Here is a 20607-nt window from a genome sequence, read left to right on the forward strand (position 1 = left end):
AAAAGATGCAGAGGAGAGAAATGGTGCTGCAAGGCCAAAACCAGAGCCCTGCTGGAAGTGTAGAAACCAGCTGGGAGCAGTTTCAAGGCCCCAGGACAGGAAAAGGCTGGGTGGATATAAGTCAGACTGATGACTGATGCCAGTCAGATCGATGGAGCAAAGGCAGAGCAAGCTTAGCTCCAGCTTTAAAGGGATGTCAGAGACAAACAGGGCTTATGGAAAGTGTACAGTTCTGGGAGGGGTGAGATGAGTTAGGCTTTTTGCATGGATTTTCAGGGGGAAAAAACATATGCAAGCAGATTGTTTGTGTGCCTGTGTCTGGCAGTCCACTCAGTGGTTTTTAAATTTTTGAGCTTAGTTTAACCAAACCCAGCAAAGACTCAAAGGCCCTGTATCCCTAACACAGTTTATCAGTGCAAACACTTAAACAGAGATAATAAACTTGACACCCCCACCAGGAAAAAACTGCAGCATGAATCAGAGCTCAGTCATAACCAAACTCCAAAGCAGGCACAAACTCACAAGAATCTGGAATCCAGGACTTCTGCATTTTGTAGGACTAATGCTTACTCTGACACATTTCTCTCCATCACTACATTTTGTGGCTGTTTTTCCTTCCCTTCCCAAAGCATTTAAATTATTACATCTCAGGTGGCAAAAAGGAGATGGGGTGGAATGCTGATTTGATTTAAAAACAGGATGAGCAGTGGGATTTCATTTGGAAAGGAGCACAGAGATAGACCCATTTTTTGAGAGAAACAGCCAGGAGAAAATGAAAAACAGGTCATAGCTCACTCTGAAAACATAATGCCTGGAAAAAAGTCTGGCCCAAGTAAAGGGTGGAAGTAAATATTCTCCATTCATGTCTAAAATAGCACTTCCAGGCAATTTACTCTCTACCCACTGCATCAGAATGGGTATTCACACCCCACAAAGTAACCTTGACCAAGGTGTAAAAAATGCTGTGCATAAGATGCTGGCTTGAGTTTCTAAAATGCCCTGTGTGTCTGATTTGATCCAGTGAAGGGTTATGAACTGAGGACAAGCTGAGGTTTTTCCACTTCACTCCCAGCTGGTAATTGCACTCATCATTCTTACTGTATATTGGAGACCGTGGCATACTGTGTGAGGAAATATTTTGGTATGCAGGATAGAGACGAAGAACATAGTCAATAGCAGCAAAAGCCTGGCAGGGACTTCAGCATCAGAAAGCTCAAAGTAATAACTATGAGGAGCTCAGATCCGTGTTACCCTTTATGGAATTCTCTAAAGCTTGGAGGGTTCAGAGGTTCAGTTATCCACATCTATTGCAGATTCAGTATCTGGATTTCAGTATCTCTTTTCTTCTGTCCATATCTTTTAAAGTCTTCTCTTTACTGCTTGATGTTTCTCAAAATACGCATAGAAGAGCATCAGAGGATTTTTGTGCAACACATTTGGCAAACTCCAAAATGCTGAGTTCGAAAAGTACACTGCACCAATAAAAATAAAGTCATACAATTATGGAATGGTTTGGGTTGGAAAAGACCTTAGAGCTCATCCTATTCCACTCCCTGTCACAGTCAGAGACACCTTCCAGTACCCCAGGTTACTCCAAGCCCAATCCCAACCTGGCCTTGAACAATTCCAGTGATGGGGCTGCCACAGCTTCTCTGGGCAACCTGTGCCAGGGCCTCCCACCTTCACAGGGAAGAATTTCTTCCTAAGTAATTGCCTCCTATTAATCCCTTCAAAGGGATTGATGAAAACCTGAGGTTTGTACATTTTCTTCAATAAATTTTGATGTTTCAAATGTACTGTTCAAATTAGTCTTCAAACATATTTAGACTGGTAACTTGCCACCTATTATCAACTGATATATATGTAACAGCACATCATTTTATTATAAACATTTCCAGGTCTTGTAGAAAGCAAAATATGAACTCAAATATTTAAGTATGGTCTCAGTCCTGCTGATCAAAAGTTACCCCAGTTAGCGGCACACAGCACCAGGATATCTAGTGACTTGCAACAGTCTCCACCTGGTTTATGAACAAAGTAACCCTGATTAATTACAGTCTGGGGTAGTGATTGGACACAGCTATGTCCCATGAAGGCAGAAGTTTAATAAAAATCCTACACCCAAATATTACAACCAATTTCATTACTTTTTAGCACTTTCAGCTTCTTATTTGTAACTGGGCATTTGCTCTCCTCTCAGCACCCAACTCATCTCATGAGCAGGTCCTGCTTTTCAGCTCCACCTCACCCCGTGTTGTCATTTGTGCTCCTTTGAAACTGTGAATGTTGTCAACACTGCATCCGACTGTTGTGGCAATACCCAAAGGTCCAGTCCGGTCACCATTGCACTAAGTATAGTCCTCGCCTCTGAGGAGCTATTTCACAATGAATAATTTAGCTGACAAACTTAGTCTGCTTGAGAAATACCCATGAGCAGATTTCAATTTCTTCAGCCACAATCATTAGTCAAAATATGCTGGCATAAAGATGGGGTGAAAGAGGTTGAGGGAAAGAAAGATGAGGAAAAAACCAAAGGGGATCATACCTGTATTTCTGGATATCACAGCATAACTTCAGGCTCCCAATTTCTATTCCTCATGCCCAATGAGTGAAATTAATTTGGGCAGAAGAGGGAGAAGAAAGCCTTTCCATACTATGAAACTAGCCTAGATCAGAATTAAAGCACTAATATAAAATTCACTGCTTTCCTTTCCAAGTACAAGATTGTCTTTTTTAATCATGTGTCCTCTATGACACAGAGGCACCAGAGTGCCTATAAGGAGAGGGGATAATATCCTCCTTACCCTTCAGCCCACATGCAGAATTGTGCAGCAGAAATGCCACATTCCATGCATCCAGGGGGTATGATACAAATCACGCTGGGCCAGCTACATGCTGGGAACAGCTTGCACTGGACACCTCTCCCTACAGCAAAGTGCTCCTGCATTCTGCCTGAGGGTGGCCACACACCTTTGCTGGGACAAAGAGCACCACCCCTAAAAGTGCTCTTCATGCAGAGAGCCCCAGCTGAGAGATTTAAGGGGGACTGAAAAAGAAACAAATTATCCCTGACAGCAGATACTAGTCCAGAACCGAACTGGATCAAACTACAGGAAGGAACAGAGTAGGACCAACAAGTACTGCGTTGCCTACTGTGAACTGCTGCACTTCCTGAATTAACATGTTTTCCAAACACATGGGATGTGTCACACGGTATGCAGGACTAACGTATCTAAAGTAAAATTCCTGCTTCCTCCACAAAACACAAGCAGAACTAAAATAAGAGCCTAATTCTGGGCTCATTCCATGCCTGCCAGAATGATTATAGCCGACTGCAACCAACCTACTGCAGAATTAAACTGATATACCTACACAACAATATTGCAGCAAACATAAAAATGCTTAATATCTGATCTATCCTTTATCAGGTGACTTAACTGCTGCTGGTTTATGGCCTTGAGGCATGTGAATCTTTTTTCTCAAGTCTAGTATCTGACTTGCGATCTCCATTTCTTCAAGGAAAAGAAACAAAATTGTACTTTACAGTTAACTAGTAATTACTCCTTTTTTTTTTTCAAGTAAAATAAAGCACTTCATTGATTAGAAATGAGCATGTAGCACTTACGGTGTTGTATAAGTGACTGAGAACTGGATCCCTGACATAATAATTAGGTGCCATTTTTGAGACTGAACATTGAAATGCAGCGTCCACCTTCCCTTTAGTCCATCAACACAGCATAGCAATTTTTAATTTTTTTTTTTTTTTTAAGTCTTCCTACACCCTTCCTTCCCTTCAGCAAGTTTGGCAGCCTGATTACTGCCACAGAAACCAGCATGTGCGAGCTCTGTGTTATATTAGCAGAAATTTTTGACAAGTTCTTTATTTTATTTTTCTAAACGTGGGAGAGGGATGTTTGTAACAGTCTTTATACATGGGAGGTTAATAGAGAACAGCAGACACGGCGATCAGTCAGAACTAAACGCATTTGCAAGTTCATATTGTAAATGTCCCTTTTGGAGAGATGCTGTTGGGGTAACTAATTGCTCAGGATTTTCTAGAAGGGAGATGATCAGCACAAGTACCACCCAGGCAGGCAGCAGCGAGACCGCTAAGGACACACAACTCTGTGTGGAGCGGCTTCAAAGACAGCAGAGATAACTAGACAGATCTGCCTTGGAGGCAGGTTATCAACAAAGGGCTGTCTCCCAGACAAGTACCTGTTCTTGTCTGCCTGGAAAGTGAGTTATGAGCCTTTGTACAGCACCTTTCAGGCAAGCAACTTATTCAGGTCTGCCTGGAAGGCAGGTCAGCATGCAGATATGTGCCTAACAGGCACAGAACTGTGCACGTCTGCCTCTCCACACCTTCAAAGATCCCAAGACAAGTCAAGAATTTCATTTTAATGATCTCAGCAGAAAGCCATTATTTCCTGTATGAAATAACTTTCAATACAGTTGATGGATATGTCAAACTGCAGTTTCTTTAACCACACTTTCTTAATGCCAGACACAAGAACAGAATTCCCTTTTAAAAGGTTCCGGTAGTATTCTTGATATAAAAGGAAATGTTGTTTTTTAAGATTTGGCAGTGGGTTACTGCAGAGAGCAAAGAGTCCAAAAGAACCAGCAAGTACAGCTGGAAAAATGAGAACTGACAATAGACACACCAAGAAATTTTATATACTCTACCCATACAAACACAGTTGACTTACTGCTCTCTCCCCCTGTAAGTAACATCAATGATTGCAGTGGAGGTTTAGATAGAATTGACAAAAGCAATAAATGAATTTAAGTGTCATTCATTTCAAAAGGATTAAAATTTTTTAAAACCTCCATTCAGGAAGGGCTTTAATAAAGTCATAAGTTTAATCAATTAACTATAGAACTTTTTAACAAAGATGCAGGGCTTACTTTGCACGTAACAGAGGTGTGGTGCCGTGTATTTGTGAATCCAGGCAGCTCTCCATCAGACATGCTCAATTCAGGAGCTCAAGTTTCCTTCTCTCCTCTATTATGTGCATTTTCACTGTTCCATGAAAACTGAGATCACACACAAGCCGTAGTTCTGGGACAGTGTTTGAAACACCTCGGCCGTGTGTGCTGACCCAGTGTGAGGCAGGAATCTTGGGCAGAGAGCAGCTAGTGACAGCCTGCAGAGAGAAAGGACAACCTGTGACACGAGTCAGTGCTTCTAGCAAGGAAAGGCTGTGTATCTCTGGGAAAGATCCAGCAGCAGCACTGTGAAGAAAAGCACTGCTTTGGAGAGTGGGCAGTGGTCCATTCCAGCCGAAGGGGACTCCACAAGGCGGCTTGGGAACTCTGGTTGTTTTAAACTAAAGAGAAGCACAAAAGAAGAGTTCTACAAGACTCCAAAATGTGCTGCAATGTAGAGAGCAAATTGAGCAAATTCCAGGGATGTAGCAGGGCATGTGCAGGAAACACAAGGCAAACAGCTCTTGTGGAAACTAAAAGAGTTTGGTTTAACTCAGAGCAGCAATAAGCCACTTCATACTCGCACCATCTTTAAAGACATGGGATGAAAGACCCTGCACTTGTATTCTGCAGGACCACCTGGTCTGCCACCTGTCAGCAGGAATCTTAATGAGAATTATTTATCTTTCCCAAGTGATTACCCCAAAGGCACCCCAAGAAAGGTCAAATAATCTTTGTAGTGGGTTTTCTGTGTCTGAACTTGATCTTCGGTGTGCAATCTCTAGTATGTGTAGCAGACTTTCCATATAACAGGATCAAGACAAAGATTCTATAGGTATAAGACCACAAAAAAATAAAAATTCCTTCATATACTTGCAGTACACATGAGATTGTTTTGGTCTGCACAGATCCCTAACCTAACCTAACTAGCTTAGTTCGACTTATTTTACATGATACTGTCTACTCTGACAGAGCTAGAAATTCATTCTAAAAGCATAATACTGGCATTATTCCAAGTTTTTTTGGCATAACAAAATACACTTTTAAGCTTTCAGACTGTAAACTCTTTGTTTGCTGTAATTCACCTATTATTTATTCAACTGTATTAGTTCAGCTCCAAAGAACCACTGAATACATCTTCACCAACAGCTGTGGATTTAGGCTTCCAAAACACTCTTTTCAATTACAATATTTTAGAGTAAATTCTATTTTAAGGAGATCGTTGGTTTGGTTTTATTTTTTCTAACTTGTGAAATTGTCACATAAAAACTTTCAGGTTTAATTAGTGATTGATTTAAAAACCTTTTTAGAAAACTTTCCACATGGCTGTTTGAAGATGAAAGTGTCTACTCCCCCTGCCTCAAATGTGAGTAAAAGGTCAGGGATGAGATAATTTTATTAGAAACTATAGGATCACATGGCCCTGAAAAGTTGGCTGTCTTCTTTACAACACACATTTGAAACTGAAACAGCTTTATGTTTTTATACACGTACATATATTCCACTTCAACTTGTCTGGCAAAAATTAAGAGCATGAAGGAATTTACCTTCATGCAGTCTCTAATATCAATAAAGTATTTCCAACAGCAGCTTAAAGCTTATTATTGTTCTGATGATGCCACCAGCTACACTGGTGCAGGGACAGATTAACTCAGCTGGTGGCAATGGAGTCAGTCCTGACCTGAACCTAAGTGGCTGAAATTGAATCTGTCCTTTAATCTAATTTGAACTATGGAATCATGATCAGAGATGTCTTCACTAACAGAAATGTTCCTGTGCAATTGAAGCGCAAAGGAGAACAAAGTGAAGTATCTAAAGAATGTCAGATTTTGAGTATCTTCATAGGAGGAGACTCTAGAAGCTGAGAAGAGGGACAGAAACTTCTGTGATATTGCAGAAGCTGTGGTAATTATACAATCAATTCTATTTCTTTTGTGAGCTTTGGGACATCTTTGGATTAGTGAGCTCTAAGCACTTTAAAGATATTGTTGGAAATACATTCTATAAAGTACCTACAAAATCTTGTGCAGTATAGTGCTCTTCATAAAAGGATATTGTAAAAGTAGAAGTATGGGGTGAAAAATGCTTTTTTTTTTTTTTTTTGGCAGATGTAACTGTGATTGGGAGGGGAAGATGGAACAAATCAAATTGCAATAAGCATTTTGAAGTGTCTGCAATAGTTGTTCCACATAACTGCATGATTCTACATCTCATGTTCCTGTTCATTATTACAGTAGCGGAGTATTTTTTATAACTAAAATTCTGTAGCATTTCTACAGCAGCATTCCACCTTCATTTAAAAAAATAAAATAAAATAATAATAATAAAAAAATAAAAAAAAAAGCAATCATGAGTCTGTGTGAAAATTCAATGCCTATTGAATACTCCACATTCTGCTTATCAGTGACCTAGAAAACTCCAGAAAAGCTGGGTTTCCATCAATGAAACCAAGCTGCTAAGCCTGGATCATGAGACATTGCAAAACAGACTTAGCAGCTGTTAGACCCTGAAAAGGCAAAAACATGAGATGTAGGGTAGTAAAACACTACACAGTGACAGCATCTGAAGTGGACAGAGAGCACGGGCTGCAGGTGCTTTGTCATGAGAAGAGTCTGAAGGGCACAACACCTTGGCTGGGTGGTGCCCCCAGTCCCTTTTCCCTGTAAAACCAAGCTGAACACACTTCTGCAGTGCATGTTTGAGGCAAGGATTCATGTTTGAGGCAAAGAACAGGAGAGTGGGAGAGCCACTCCTGGCCAGCCAGCCAGCGACAAAAAGAGATCCAATCTACCACAGCTTCATCTGAGGTCTGGTTGCTCACCAACGCAGGGTTTTCCAAATGGATTAGCAAAGGATCACAGCTCCCAAACCACACACAACAGCTGAATGTTCTAGACAACATCTTCCCAAACACTACCCAAGCTCTGTCAGGATGGATTTAAAAAGCAGTGAAATAAGGCAGCAGGCAAGGGAAGGCTCTGGCAGATTTAATGAACAAGACAAACTCTGCAGAAACACTGCTCCCAAAACATTTTGTTTCCAAGGGCAGGTGTGTTGTCTTTACGTCGCTTCAGCCTGACAGAGAAAAGAACATGCCTTGTCATCTTTCTGCTGAACGCAACCACAATCAAAAATTACTTCTGAGACAGTTAATAACAACTTTGAGAGTATCAGCACAATGGTGTAAAACACCACTTAGACTTGGCAAGTTTAAATGGTTTTGAAATAGCAGGTGAATAATATATTTGGATTTGCCTCTGTGGGCAGCCAGAGCAGAGAAAATTACTGTAAGACAAATTTTTTGTCAAAAACTTAAAGGTAAACAACTCCGCTTCTTTTTGTCAAGAGTAACAGAGTGGGTGTATAAATAAAATGCAGTAGGCAGGATGTCCCTGGTGTTTAACAAGGCCTCTAGCACTCTACCACACAGAAAACTCATTAACACACTGGAGAATCGTGGCACAGATCAATTCAGATGAAGAACAGAGATTGTAAGTGAAGAGATTGCAAGTGAAGAGATAAGTGTCATGCTAAATCTGGCTGGCTGGAATATCAAGAAGGGACTTGTTAGATCCCACATTAATCAACTACCAGCAGTGCAGGGCAGAGCTGCTCCTGCTCCTCCTCTGCCTGGGAACTTGCACTGCAGTAGCAGACTGAGAGCACAAAATGTGTGCAGGATATTTATTACGACCTGTAAGGTTCACCATCCCACCTGACAGGATTTAAACACATGAAGCTTGAAGTCCACCTCTTGATTAACCTTTCCTCATTTAACGTGCTCTGCGCAAGTCCTCCTTCTCCAAAAAATTCTCTTGCACCCTCCCATATTTTGACTACTCCTCAATCTTTTCTCCTTAAAATCATTCCCTAAAAGAACCTGTATAGAGTAAAATGCTATTTGAAAGATTCTTCAATCAACAGGTATTTTATGGCAGTCACATTTATTAAAAATTGCAATAAAATGGCAACAACTCCATCACCCAGGTTTGTGAAGGACAGCAGTAGTTGTCACAGCCAGCCAAAGTCCCAGACAGACACATAATTGATAACATTTTGTCAAATATATTATTTGTGGCTCTGTGGACACTTCCAGCCATCAACATCCTGTGTTTGTTTCTCTTTGTTAGAGTTGGACTCTCCCCTCTGTCACATGGGTTTGAAGTACAGCATGCACCTCCTTCATCAGGTAAGCACTGCAGAAGTATCCTGGTTAATAAAACAGTTAATAACAGTGGTTTGGAAATCTGTACAAGATCTGTGCAGTTTTTGCCTCCTACACAGATATATCTTCTCATACATGCAAGCAATATTGTGTGCAGAAATAAAAATACATGTGTATGTGTAATGGCTTTGATGGAGAAGGCAAACAGAATATCATCCTTCGAAAAACACAGCGTGTGGCAAGAAGCACCATGGAGTGAGGCAGAAAAATATGAACAGTTGGGGGAAAAAAAGCAAAAATTTTGTCCATGGGATACTGCCATATTTCTACTCTTGAATAAACAAGTGTCTCACTGAAGTCAGGGTGACCTGCAGGCACAGAATGAGGCTGCAAACATTCAAGTATTTCTTTTTAAAGGCATTTTTGTCTCTGAATGTCTTTTTTTTTTTTTTCAACAAGTGAACAGTTTTGTGTTATACTTCCTATTTAATGGAAATACATTTGGAAGGCTTCTTGGCTGTGACCGGAGACATTCAGCGTTGCTAATTTAGATTTGTTTCTTTTGTTATCCTCTAAATAACTTGCTCTTTTCATAGGTATAGCTTTTCCAAATTGCCTTCTTCTGAATTCTTCTTATTTTTTTTTATTTCCTATTAACGCTGCTCCTCAAAAAATAAAGGCAAATTAAAGAAATACCAGCCACTAGACTGCAACTAATCAGTGAGATACTTCATATTTCCAGTCTTTTGAATACTGCTGAATGCTTCCTTACAATGGATATCAGATAACGTTCTCCATGTAGCATGAAGGCAAATTTCAGGCAAAACCTTATCACTGCGCATAAAATATTGCCCACTCTTCTGTTTTGCATTCATGCAGCCCCATTCTTGCTCGCTATTAGCGATTCAGCAAATTGTAAAATAACACCAATGCTGCACCTTCCTTGAGGAATATGCTCCCCATAGCACTTGCATAAATATTATCCCAATCAATAACCTAGTAATTAAAGTCACCAACATTTTGGCCTTTTTGCAGGACTCCTTATTTAACCAAAAATCCTCTCCATTTCTTGCATTACTATTTCCAACTGCCTTGGAAACAGAACAAGAATCATTCAGCCACCTCTTTGTCCTTAACCTCCAAATTAGATGTTGCTGTAAAGTCACAGAAAATCATTCTGCTTTTCTCTGCAGACACTGCATCATTTTCTTCCTGAGCATCACTTATTCCTTTTCTCATTCTTGGTTTATCAATAAGCCAGAAAATCTGACTTTGAAAATAGCAGTTTTAGTTTTGTCTCGGGGTTCTTTTTGTTGAAGGGTGTTGATTTTGTTTTGGTTTACCTACAGTAATTAAAAAATAAAAAATAAAAGAAAAAACAAAGAAACTGAGATGCTAAGGACAGGAAAATGCTGGTAAGCAAATGAGTGAGTCTGACAAAGAATCAATTATCTCCACTGCTCAGCTACCAGAACATATCAAGGGTAAAATCCCGCCTCCATTAAAGTCAATGGGAGTTTTTTCATTGACTTTGTCTGGTCAGGAATTTCATTCTAGAAATATTGGAGGTGACAAAAAGGAAGAAACCTGCATGGAGGACAGAGCAGGCTTACCTGGAGACTTCAAAAAAGCAGCACTTCTAAGGACTGAAATTCAACTCCAGAACTTTCTAGATAATTTACTTCTTGACTGGTTAAGCAGACAGAATCTCCTACTGTGAGAGTAGGATGTGGTTATACTCACAGACTTAAGGAAAACTGCATGACTTTGAACACAGCTTTCCCCAGCATCTGACGTTGAAGGGCCACATCCTGTTCTCACCCCAGAGGAATTCCTCTGGATCAATAGCATGGCACACACCTGCCCATCCAGCCTTGCATTTCTTCAGCCTTTGCTATCAAACACCTCAGCCTCAAGCTAATTTTATTGCACCAAATTTTGCTATGGAAATCACAAAAATCTCAAAAACATCATCCAGTGGGAAATTGAAAGACGTTTCCACTCTTTTTCCCAAGTAACATAAAGGAAAATCACATGAAAGAATTGTTGTTCATTAATAGGCCAAGGTAGGATACTGCTGCAACTGGCTGACAGAGCTGCTTGTCCACTTTTTCCTACAACTTCTGCTCCAACTAAATGTGCAACCAACATAAACCAGCACTTTGCCATCCCAGCAGAGAAATGTACTGTAGAGATGTAGCCCGGCCTGTTGGTACCAGCTGTATTTTGTGAGGGCACGGATCCCAGACAAACATGTCTAAGCAGCTGCCTACCCTTAGTGTGTGCGCCCATGATTAGAGAGATATGACTGCTAATCCAGCCCTGATTTGGGAAGAAGGATTCGTATTTAGGCCACCACAAATAAGCTTCCAGGACCACAGAAAAAGAGTCAGTCGAGGATGCTTAATCAGGTAGAGATGATTCATTTGAGTAAACCTGTGCCATGACCTTTCATGAGTCTCTGAGCTCAGACAGGATGTCAATTTTTTATGAAGAAAAGAGGTGTAATCAATTAGTGCTTATGATGACCTTTTAATAAGTAAATGATTAAGGCAGACACTCATTCTGAACAGAATGAGAAATTGGATTTGTATGTGTGTCTAGTGTTGCCTGGGGAAGGTGATGAAATCCACCTCCGTGATCTATTAGCCCACTCCAGCCAAAATGTAACCTCAAAGGAAGTCGTAGCCAGGTGGGGGTCAGCCTCCTCTCCAAGGCAACTAGTGAAGGGAGACAAGGACACAGCCTCCAGGTCCTGGCTGGACATCAGGAAGAATTTCATCACAGGAAGGGCTGTCAGGCGTCGGAAGAGGCTGCCCAGGAGGGTGGTGGAACCACCACCCCTGGAGGTGTTCAAGAAACAGCTGGACAATGTTATGGCTTAGTTGACAAGGTCATCATCTTGTCAACCGGTCAAAGGTTGGACTCAATGACCTCTGAGGTCTTTTCCAGCCTGAATGACCCCGTGACATACACACACATGCACGGCTGGAACAGACAGAATACGGGGGCGCAGAATGGGTAAAAAAACTGCAGAGGATGGTCCACCCCACGAGGAGCCAAGGAACGGTCACACACCGGTGGATGTGGGACCGCGGTTCCCGCGGGAGTCACAGACGATCCCCCCCCACCCCGGACAGCGGGAGGAGGAGGAGGAGGAGCGGGGGGTTTTCCGCGGAGCCGGTGCCGAGCCCGGAGCCGCGACAGGTGCGGCGGCGGCGGCCCCCGGCCGAGAGCAGCCGCCAAGCGCGGCCGGCGGGACGCGGGGCGAGCAGGGGCCATGCGGCACCTGCCGCGCATAAAAGTGATGGAGCGGCGGGGCGGCGGCGGGCGCGATGCGGGGCGGCGGGGGCGCGGCGGGCGCGGGGCCGGCGCGGGGGGCGGCGGCGGGCGCGGGGCGGCGGCGGCGGGCGCGGGGCGGCGGCGGGCGGCGGGCGGCGGCCAACGCCAGGGAGCGGGACCGCACGCACAGCGTCAACGCGGCCTTCGGCGCCCTCCGCCGGCTCATCCCCACCCGCCCGGCCGACCGCCGCCTCTCCAAGGTGGAGACGCTGCGCCTGGCGTCCAGCTACATCTCGCACCTGGCCAACGTGCTGCTGCTGCAGCAGCCCCGGCAGGACGAGGCGGCGGCCGCCGAGCAGCCTTGCCCGCAGCTCTGTCCGCAGCCCTGCTCACAGCCCTGTCCGCAGCCGCGCTCACAGCCCTGTCCGCAGCCCGCTCAGCCCCCGCAGCCCTGCTCTCCGCCGGGTGCCTCCGCGCCTCGGTCCATCTGCACCTTCTGCCTCAGCGACCAGCGGCAGCGGGTAAGGGCCGGCTTCCGGACGGAGCTCTTGGAGCTCTCTGTTGGGGAGGGTGGTTATCGGTATTCCCGGCAGGTTTGGGATTGAACCAGTCAAGGGCTCAGCGCTGTCCTTGGTGCCTCCTAACGCGTGTTTCTATCCATCGAACAGCACCGAGAAAGAGAGAAACCATCACCTGGTCCAGCCGTAACCGGACTCTGAACAGGCTGAGGGTCTCGCACCGCTCCTGCTCTGACTGTACCACTGCTCTGGGTAACATCGCCTCACTCGTGCTGCATGTTTACATTTAGATAGCACAGTCCTAAAAGAGTTACTTTTTAAGCCTATGCACTTTGTCTCGTACTGTGAGGGGTATTTCAGGGTGTTTTGCAAATGAAATTCACTGCCTCTGTTGAGACGGTTGCACCTGGTGCGGCAGCTATTTTAGCGCGAGAAATGTTAAACCTCAGCAGCCAAGCCCTGATCCTGATGCCTCCTAAACCTGTGTCGCATGATGAAACTTGAACTTCCAAACACACAGTGTCCCCTGTCAGGGGAAGCTGTCATGAACACGCCGTGCCCTACGCCTCCAGCCCAGTCCGGGCTGCACGAAGCGCTGCCGCCCACCCCTCCAGCTGCACACCAGTCCTTGGGGACAGGGGCTGATGCCGACAGCTGACATGCTTGAGAGGTCTCAACGATGCTGGAAGATTATTTTGAGGTGTTCACAGAAAGTCGGAAAACTTCCAGCGAAGGCAGCACCGTTGGCTGTGCACAGGTGCAGCAGCACAGCGGCACGGGACGCAGCCAGCACAGGAGAGGAAAGGGGAGAAGTGCAGTGTAAGCGATGCTCTTTTCTTATTAACAGTGCGAGTCGTGCCAGTCCTTTAAATAGCACGGGATAGTCCTAAATCCGTCTGGCACCGAGGGTTTCCCAAGGGCTTTTACCCATCGCCCAGGTCTTTCCATAATTGTGCGCTGTACATCACTGAGGTTATCTGCCCTCAGTTTACGAACTTGTATTTATTTTTTTTTCCCAGAAGTAACCCTAAAAGGCAAATAAGCATCTTCTACTTTCAGATTTGGACATTAGTGAAGCAGCAGACTAAAATCTTAAACCCCAGTAATGCTGGATTCTAAGAAACACAGAGATAGGTTAAGTTTGCAACATTTTTTATAGCTATTTATAATACCATTAACTAGGCTTTAATTAATCTTGTTACTTTGGGAGGCACTCTGTACTCTTTAAGAGCTTGGTAACTGTACCACTCCAAGAGGAGCTGCAATGAAAACTTGTCTCCTTTTTCCTGCCCTGATGCCATCTATGCAGTGCTTCTGGCCGAGCGTGAGGGCTGAAGAAGCAGCACTGTGTTGTTCACTTTTGTTTTCTGCACAGAGTTTTCTCTTCTTGTCCTACGTAACTGCAAAGCCAGTTCTGGCAGTCGTTATGAAGGACTTGGCAAGAGCAAGGTCGTGGTGTGCTCCTATACAACTTCACCTTTTTAGTTTCCCTTCTCCCCTGCCCAACACATTCTGGGCCACTTTTTCTGTAGCACAATGAGGAAAAATGTGCTGTACCTACGGAAATGCAATGAGCTCTTCCTTCGAATTCGAACAAAGGAAAATACCCAAGCAAAGTCCCAGCTGACCCACACCACACCAGCTTCTTCACTTATTAAAAGCTACAGGCTGTGTTTTCCTGGATTGAGAGGAGTTTTTGGTTTTAGGTTTCCATCATTAATCTTTTTTTAATGAGGAATTTTCAATTGCTGCCGGATCATGGTCTTTGTTTGCTTTGGCATTGATTTGTGAAGCTGGAACTCTTTACAGCTTTGCACAAAATGTTTTTTTAATTTTTGTGTGGTGTTGGCCTCTGTGCATGGGTATAGAGTTCTACCAACTCTATCTTCCTGGATTTTTTTAAATCAATTTGAAAAAAAATTGTCATTTAAAAAGTTACTTTCTCTACAATTAAAGATGATCTTACAGTTAAGCCCTACATTCTTATTAATACATTAAACCAAAGCATCTAACCTCTTTCTAGACAATTAACATTAATTTATTCATTTAGCTGTATCATTTAATATGATACCCTAAAATGGCAAAACATAATGCAATTTCAAACAATTTTATGAAAATTTTGCATTGAGTATGCTCTGAATTTTGAAATTTATAAGAAAGACAATAAAATTATTTATTTCAGGTTTTCAAAATGTGATTTTTTGCAGTTTTAAGAGTTTTTGTGTAGGTCTTGGCAAATGAAGTATATTTGGATTAAATAAGATATCTTTTTATTTAGTTATTAAAGGAAATTAGTACAAATGTGAGGTCCACTTTTGTACCAAAGTATGAGATGAAATCTCATAACTTGAAACTCTCATGAATAATTTCTACAATCCTATAGGGATTTGGTGTTCTCCCTTTAAATGGGATTTTATCTCCTTAGTTTTGTAAAGGGTTTATACAAAATACTTTTCAATGACAAAAGCAGGAGGAGGCCCTAACAACTTAACCTTCTCTCCTGTTTAATGTGGCTCAGAGTAACATTAAATTCTTCTCACTTAACTCAGGATAAACTCTTGAATTCAACTGGGCGTGAAGATTTTTCTCAGGGTTTCAATTACTACATAATACAGGAATTTCAGTAACACTGATTGATTGTGGCAGAAATTAGACCCCAGAGCACTGTGGCTCAAATATTTATGGTATAGACAGATAATGTCTATCCAAAGCAATTATAACAGTGATTTCTCTGAGGAAGGTTTATAGATGTGTAATTCTGTGTATTTAAATGAGGAAAATTGGGGACAAATCCTTCACTTTGCTGAAATTTATTTGTAATGTAAAACTTCTCTAATCCCATGAGAGGGGAAAAAAAAAAAAAAAAAAAAAAAAAAAACCCACAGGATTGAGCTGTTACTCTGTAATGGGTTTTCTATAAATCAAGAGAAAAAGAATTTAATTTCTGGAGACACAGATGAATTGAGGGCTCAGATTGCACATATAAAGAGCTCATCATCATTAGCTTTTACTGAGTTTTTACTGTATGAGCTTGTGTGTCTTATCAGTCCTATTTTTTTTAATCATGGCGCAGCATTATTCATGGCATGCACAAATACACAAGTCAAAATCTTGAGGGTGTCTGAGAACAAGTACCTTACTTGATGGTGAGGCACTGGAATGGTGTCAGTTTTTCCAGAGGTGCCAAACAGCCTCTTGTTCTGCAGATATTGGGTGTTTGACTTATTTGTGAGCTCATTCTGTTCTGTATGTACGAACAGAGGCATGTCTGATGTCAATCCCGGCTTTGGTTTCCTGTAAACACTTGGTTATTCAATTTACATGATGCATGAATAAAGCAGAAACAGTGAGTTATACACCATTTGGTCTCAGATCCTATTAAATTATTGTTAAAATAATCCAAGCATAGTACTTTGTATAAATCATTGTACTTAGCCTGCTACATCACTGTATAAGAACAGCACCAAGCAAAGTGAATAAATCATGTTGTTTGATTTTACTGGTTAAGCTTAAAGAAGCATTTGAACATAGTTCTTGGTTATTTATGAATTAATCATAATGTAAGTCAAAGTAATTTCATATGTTGGCTTCTATTTTCACTTCTGTTCTACAAAACAGAAGTTTGCTTTCATGGAAAATCTGCTTCTTTACAAAAATCTGTATTTGTTTGCAAAATGTGATTATATTTGCTAAAATAAACAGTATTTTTGTTACTAATTTAAACAATAAACTGCCAAGACTAAGATGGAAGATCTCTTCTACAGCCCTCTCAAGATACAAGTATTTAATATTTTTCTTTCCCTTTTTCACATCTATCCAAGTTTTCAGCAGCATACTGACATGTATGAATGCACCATGTGTGTGCTTTGGCAGGAGAAAAGGGATGTGGGTGGAAAGCTTGGGAAAATGAAGAGTGAGCTCCTCTGCTCAGGGCCTGTACAATATCCTAAGTGCCAAACACAGGAGGATGGGGCAAAACGGAGGGAGAAGAAAGGAAGAGGTTGATTCATCAGTGGAAGTTCATCAGGGCAGACAAGCAAAAGAGCCCAGAGTGTGAGCAGTCCCTGCCATGTTTCTGTGCTTTGGCGTGTTGCACTGTGAGATTGTTGACACTACACTGAGAGAATATCACCAAAATTTATATAAAACCTGAAGTGACTGCCTAAATAACACCTTCGAAAAGAGAGAATAATGTCTTGATTAACAGTAACAGCTACAGGATAATACAAGGTGAGGAGAAAGAAATTGTATAAAATTAGCTAAAATAGACAGCATGCTCTAAAGGCAAGAGATCCAGGAGATCTCTTATACCAGGAATCCTTTGAAGGTTGATGAAAAATGTTTCTAACGAATCAACATGAGGATTGTGGGGGAAGAAAAGAAAATTATTACTGGGATAAAAAATACCATAGACTTTCATGAAGGCTTAGGTGGGGGGAAAGCCATTTCTTAATAACGAGAATAACTAAACTGGCTGCTCTGGATGTATTTCTTCAAAAACCTTCTCAAAATTTGAATATACATTCATATCCAGGCAGCCCAGATTCTTATTTCAAATTAAATCCTTTAGCTGTTACAACATAATACAAAGTCTTAGAACCCCTTTTGACACTGTACAGCAAGGAACACAGGCTTCCTCAGAAAAGGAAGGAGAAAGATGAATATGGATGAATAAAGAAGAGTAACCAGTAGCCACCATGAAAGATATTCCCCATGATGCCAAGAAATCTCCCTCCTTGCAAGGACTGACATCTTGATGCAAGTAACTATGGTGCACCAAAGAAAGTGATCCATGTTTTGGTGACGGACAAAATGTAACAAAATACTTTAAAAAGTTGCTTTAGAAAGGCCTTATCTCTCCTCTTTCATTTACTATATTGGCACCACAGTAGTGTTGTGAGGTTTTAATTAAACATTTGGAAATTGCTATGTGCTCTTCCAAAGAAGAAGCCAATACAAATAAGACAATTACACTGAAATGGGTGATGGAACAAGGAAGTGATAAAAGTAATTCTACTTGTTACGGCATCTCTCTCCAGCATCTTATTGTATTTCCTTCACATTATTAAAATAAGCCCTACTTTCCAAGCATATGTATGCAGATCCATTTTTGAATGCAAAGATTGCAGAAACAGGTCATTTTTTCAATAAGACAGTGGAGTCTGGTGGGAAGGGTAGGCATCTGTCAGGCTCAGATAAGATCAGACAGCTGTGCTCTATCCTGAAAGGGTGCCATGAAGCTCAGTTTTCCTAGAGAAATAACATCTTTGGTGTGAAAAGCGGCAAAATGAAGTGAAGTCTCCAAACAAATAAGTAGAGAAAACATGAACTCTCAGAGCTCATTTTAATCTAAAATACCAACTCTCTATCAGGTGAAAAGATGCAGGATGAGAGAAGAATAACAACTTCTTTACCAAGCAGCAAAAAATAATGGGCAGGAGGATCATTTCCCTCTATAGTCTCAGTCCTTTGTATTAGAATCAAAGGTGACTTTAGCAACAATAATCACTGCTGGGACAGTAAGAGAGTTGGAACACAGGACATCCAGGACAGGCTCCAGGTGGTTAAAACAGAGACAAGAAAGCCAAGAAGGTGGAAATCCAACAGCAGTTTCACAACAGCTGCACGGGACGGTAGAGCCAGGCTTTCCAAAGGGACGCACAATGAAAGCACAAAGCAGCAAAAATCACGTTGCAATAATTGAATCTTTATTTTCTTTTACTTAAGGAAGAAAGCTTCTCACCACAAGCACGGTTAAGCACTGGAACAGGTCATCCAGGGAGGCTGTGAAAGCCTCTTCCTTGGAGAGCCTCAGAACTTGACAGAGCGAGGGCCCAGTTGGGTCTAACTTTGAAGTCAGCCTTGCTTTGAAAATGGAAGATGTATCAAATAACTCAAAAGGTCCTTTTCAATCTAATTTTTCCCATGATTTTATGAAATGATGAGCTTAAGGCTCTCTGCAAAGAAAGTTTGTAGAATAGAATAGAAAGAAAAATGCAAGAACTTCAGAGGAAAAATCCATACTTTTGGCCAGGATCTACTATGCCAGACAAGATGAGCGCCATCCAGGTATGCGTACCAAGAGGGGAGCAAAAAAAACTCCTTGAGAAAGTAGAAGCTCAACAGGCCTATAAAGGGGTTTTCCAAAAATATAAACAGTCAGAGGCAGGGGTCTGTTTCTATCAGAAGGACCTCTCAGGTCTGAATTAGTAAAAAGTTTTTAATTATTTGTTTGCATGATGGTTAAATTTACAGGTGACAACTTTGGAAGGCCAATTAGAATCAGGGATTAATTCATAGAAAAATAAAACTAGAAATGTTCTTACAAAGATGTGTTTCAGTGTAGCAATGTTGGTAGTGCCACACCTGGCAGGAATAATGCACCACACAAACATAAGATGGAAAATGACAAGCGGAAAATTATTTTTGAAGTATTGCATGTCACAGACATGACAAGCTTTTGCAAGAAAAGCAAACCTCACACCGGATTCAAATTTCACCAAGATTCCTTTTGACAATATTTTCTATGATTATTAGAACTTCCCTGAATTTTGTCTGAAACATCTGGCTGGGTGGAAAATCTGTTAAAAGTTGTAACTTAGAAGAATATTACAAGTAGAGAAGTACATAGTCTTAACTACTGTGTCTGTGCAAAATAAATGATGGAGTAGGAATTGAGATTGTGAATGCCAAACTAGGTAACAGTGAAAGAGGATATCTGTATCTTATTAACTAATAAATGTTTCCCAAAGACACCAGCAGCAGTATGAAAAGAAGTTATGAGACCCTGAAGTTTTCAAGGGTACCATTTAAATAACCTGTGGTGCTGCTAGTGATTGGAGCCTGAGAATATGCTAAATACAAGCATATACAACAATCAGAGTATCAGAAATGCACAATAGAAGTTTCAGCATTGTGGTAAGAGGTATAACAAAGTGATTCAAGGTATATCCAAGGGAAACAGGCACCAGGCTGCAGGGAGCAAGGTCCTACTGTGTGTTGTTTTGTTACCACTGCAACCGATTATTTTTATTTGCCGTGCTGCTCAAAGAAAACTTGAGTGGAAAAGACAGGCTTTAATAACAGGTGCTGTTAAAGATAACAGCGTAAGTGAGAGTTTCTGGCTGATGTAAGAGGCAGTCTCTGGAACGCTCAGTATCTACAGCAGTGTGAAACACCAACCCTGGAGCAGCCAAGCATAGGTCAGGCCCACTGAAGCACGGGCAGCGGCCAGACAGACAGACCCAAAGAGAAACGGCCAACAGCAGCAACCCACAACATTCCTGCACCACACAAAACAGAGCTGAAACCAGCCAGAGGCAGGAGGAAAATCAAAGACCACTTTTCTGCTACATAAAACACGTTAGTGCTTGTTTTAGCCTCTGCAATGAGATGGAGCAGAAACAAAATGCACGTTATGGGCGCTTCTGCATTCCAGCAAATGGCGCAACATTGCCGTGTCCTCCATCACACCAGACAATCCTTTGGCACATGGCAGCTGTCACCAAAGTATTGCAAATGAGCAGATCCTCTTCTCTGCAGGAATTGTTTCTCTCTGCCATCTTGGTGTGTTTGCCTCTCCTCAACTGGCCCTGCTTTCCCCGGGACGGGAAATACACAAGAAAAATTACTTGAAATATCACTACCATTAGGAAAACACCGCTGCTCTTGAAATGTTTTGATTAAGATGGTTAAATTGCTTAATTAAAA

The 20607-nt window shown here is 41.9% G+C and overlaps 1 protein-coding gene across 1 annotated transcript; it reads left to right on the forward strand.

Annotated features, from left to right (window-relative positions):
- Positions 1 to 12531: 12531 nt before the first annotated feature.
- LOC120755203 (basic helix-loop-helix transcription factor scleraxis-like) lies at positions 12532 to 14943 on the forward strand (the record flags this gene model as incomplete). The annotated part of the gene is made up of 2 exons (XM_040069874.1): positions 12532 to 12900; positions 13048 to 14943. Coding segments are annotated over 2 exons (420 nt in total), but the record flags the coding sequence as incomplete, so codon positions are not given.
- Between the last annotated feature and the right edge of the window lie 5664 nt (positions 14944 to 20607).

This window comes from Hirundo rustica, chromosome 7 (genome assembly GCF_015227805.2).
Source record: "Hirundo rustica isolate bHirRus1 chromosome 7, bHirRus1.pri.v3, whole genome shotgun sequence".
Lineage (NCBI taxonomy): Eukaryota > Metazoa > Chordata > Aves > Passeriformes > Hirundinidae > Hirundo > Hirundo rustica.